This window comes from Nothoprocta perdicaria, unplaced genomic scaffold, assembly GCF_003342845.1.
Source record: "Nothoprocta perdicaria isolate Ctin4 unplaced genomic scaffold, notPer1 scaffold_1304, whole genome shotgun sequence".
Lineage (NCBI taxonomy): Eukaryota > Metazoa > Chordata > Aves > Tinamiformes > Tinamidae > Nothoprocta > Nothoprocta perdicaria.
This window is the reverse complement of record NW_020454433.1, coordinates 1-1,566: the sequence shown is the minus strand read 5'-3', so window position 1 is coordinate 1,566 and position 1,566 is coordinate 1. Positions and strand designations below refer to the sequence as shown.

At 66.6% G+C, this 1,566-nt stretch overlaps 1 protein-coding gene across 1 annotated transcript; it reads right to left on the bottom strand.

Annotated features, from left to right (window-relative positions):
• Positions 1-5: 5 nt before the first annotated feature.
• LOC112942698 (cell adhesion molecule-related/down-regulated by oncogenes-like) lies at positions 6-1,559 on the bottom strand (the record flags this gene model as incomplete). The annotated part of the gene is made up of 4 exons (XM_026033685.1): positions 1,504-1,559; positions 1,160-1,265; positions 119-241; positions 6-43 (listed from the first exon to the last, which is right to left on the bottom strand). Coding segments are annotated over exons 1-4 (282 nt in total), but the record flags the coding sequence as incomplete, so codon positions are not given.
• Between the last annotated feature and the right edge of the window lie 7 nt (positions 1,560-1,566).

Sequence of the window (1,566 nt, the reverse complement as noted above, 5' to 3'; positions counted from 1 at the left end):
GGCGCCTTCGCCGGCGCCTCGGCGGCGCCCGGCGCGCGCTTCACTGCGTGGGAGCAAGGAGGGGAATGGCGGGAGCGCCCCGAGGGCCGCGGCGCGGAGGCCGCGCGGCCTCCCTCACCCTTGGTCTCGCAGATCATGACGTTGCTGTAGTCGCTCGCGCCGCCCTCGTTGTAGCACTGCATCTTGATGTCGTACGAGGTCTCGGGCTGCAGGCGGCTGATGAGGTGCCACTGCTTGGTGCCTGCCGGGGACGGATAAAGCGGCGGGAATTCCGAGACACGGATCCCCCGGGGGGGAAAGCACCTGGGAACACCCCTATAGTGGGGGGTTTGGGGGGAATGGAGGCGCCCCAGGGCTCCCTGTGGCGCTCGGGAGGTTTAAGCCGGACCTAAGCGCGCTCTTTTCCCCCCTTTCCCGCCCGGCTTTCTCCCCCACCCCCAAGCATTCCTGCGCCTAATGACTGCAGCAGGTTTTAGGTTTCCGCTCGCAAGCGCCGGCGGCGGGGAGGGGGACGCGGCCGGGCTCGGAGCCGGAGCCGAGCGCGGCGAGGCCGGCACACCAATCAAGCCGGAGGGGAATTATAAACAGGCGAGCTCCRGCGGGTGCCCGAGGGGAAGCCGGGCTCTTTGCAGGCGCTCCAGGGCGCACGGAGCCACCTCCTTCCAAGGCAAGCTTCCAAAAAAGAAAGGCTCGCTCCTCTCCCAAGCCGGGTGGGGAAAAATAACTCACGTCAGCGGCCCGGGGTGAGCTCAGCGGGCGAGGAGGAGGAGGGCTTTGAAAGGCTGTTTTTGAGGAGTGTTTTCCACCCCTGCACCGGCGCAGACATGAGCTAAGAGGCGCTTCCAGGAAAGGCGCTGAGCTCATGGGCGCAGGGGCCGAGCGCGGCGCGTTCCCGGCGCGGAGCTCCCTGCTCCCGGGAGCGGCCGGGTGTCCAGCGGGCTCCAAAGGAGCCAAGCCCGGCCTAAACCCCCTTTAGAGCTGGTTTCTTTTGGTGCAGAACCACGGGAGCGTTGAGGTTGGAAGGGATCTCTATGGATCACCCAGTCCCACCGTCCCGCTCCACCCAGCGCGAGCGGCATCCCGGCGGGGGTTGGAGGGCCTCCCTTTGGAAAAGGAGGCTCCGCAGCCTCCCGGTGCCGGGCCTCAGCCCCTCGGGTACCTTCCACGACGTCCCGCTTGTAGTCGCCGTCGTTGTCGCTGTCCGTGGGCCGGTAGTAGACGTAGAAGCCTTGGATGGGGGTGTTGTTGTTGCGGGCGGTCACATACTGCGAGGCCAGCGAGGGGGAGGCCGTTAGGGAGGCCCCTGGCACCAAGGAGGCCCCGGGCCTCCTAAAATCGGAGGATTTCCCTCCCTGGAAGCCGGGCGAGCCAAGGAAACGCAGCCCAAAGCGGCACTCGCAACCCGAAGCGCGGGGACGCTTCCCAAACGGGGAGTTTTCCCAGCTCCAAACGGGGTCTTTTCCAGCAAGACCCACCCCCCCAAAAAAAAAGGGGGGCGCTTACGGTCCACTTGAGCATGATCTGCGTGTCGCTGACGGCCTCGGTGTAGGCGATGTGGGGCCCGGC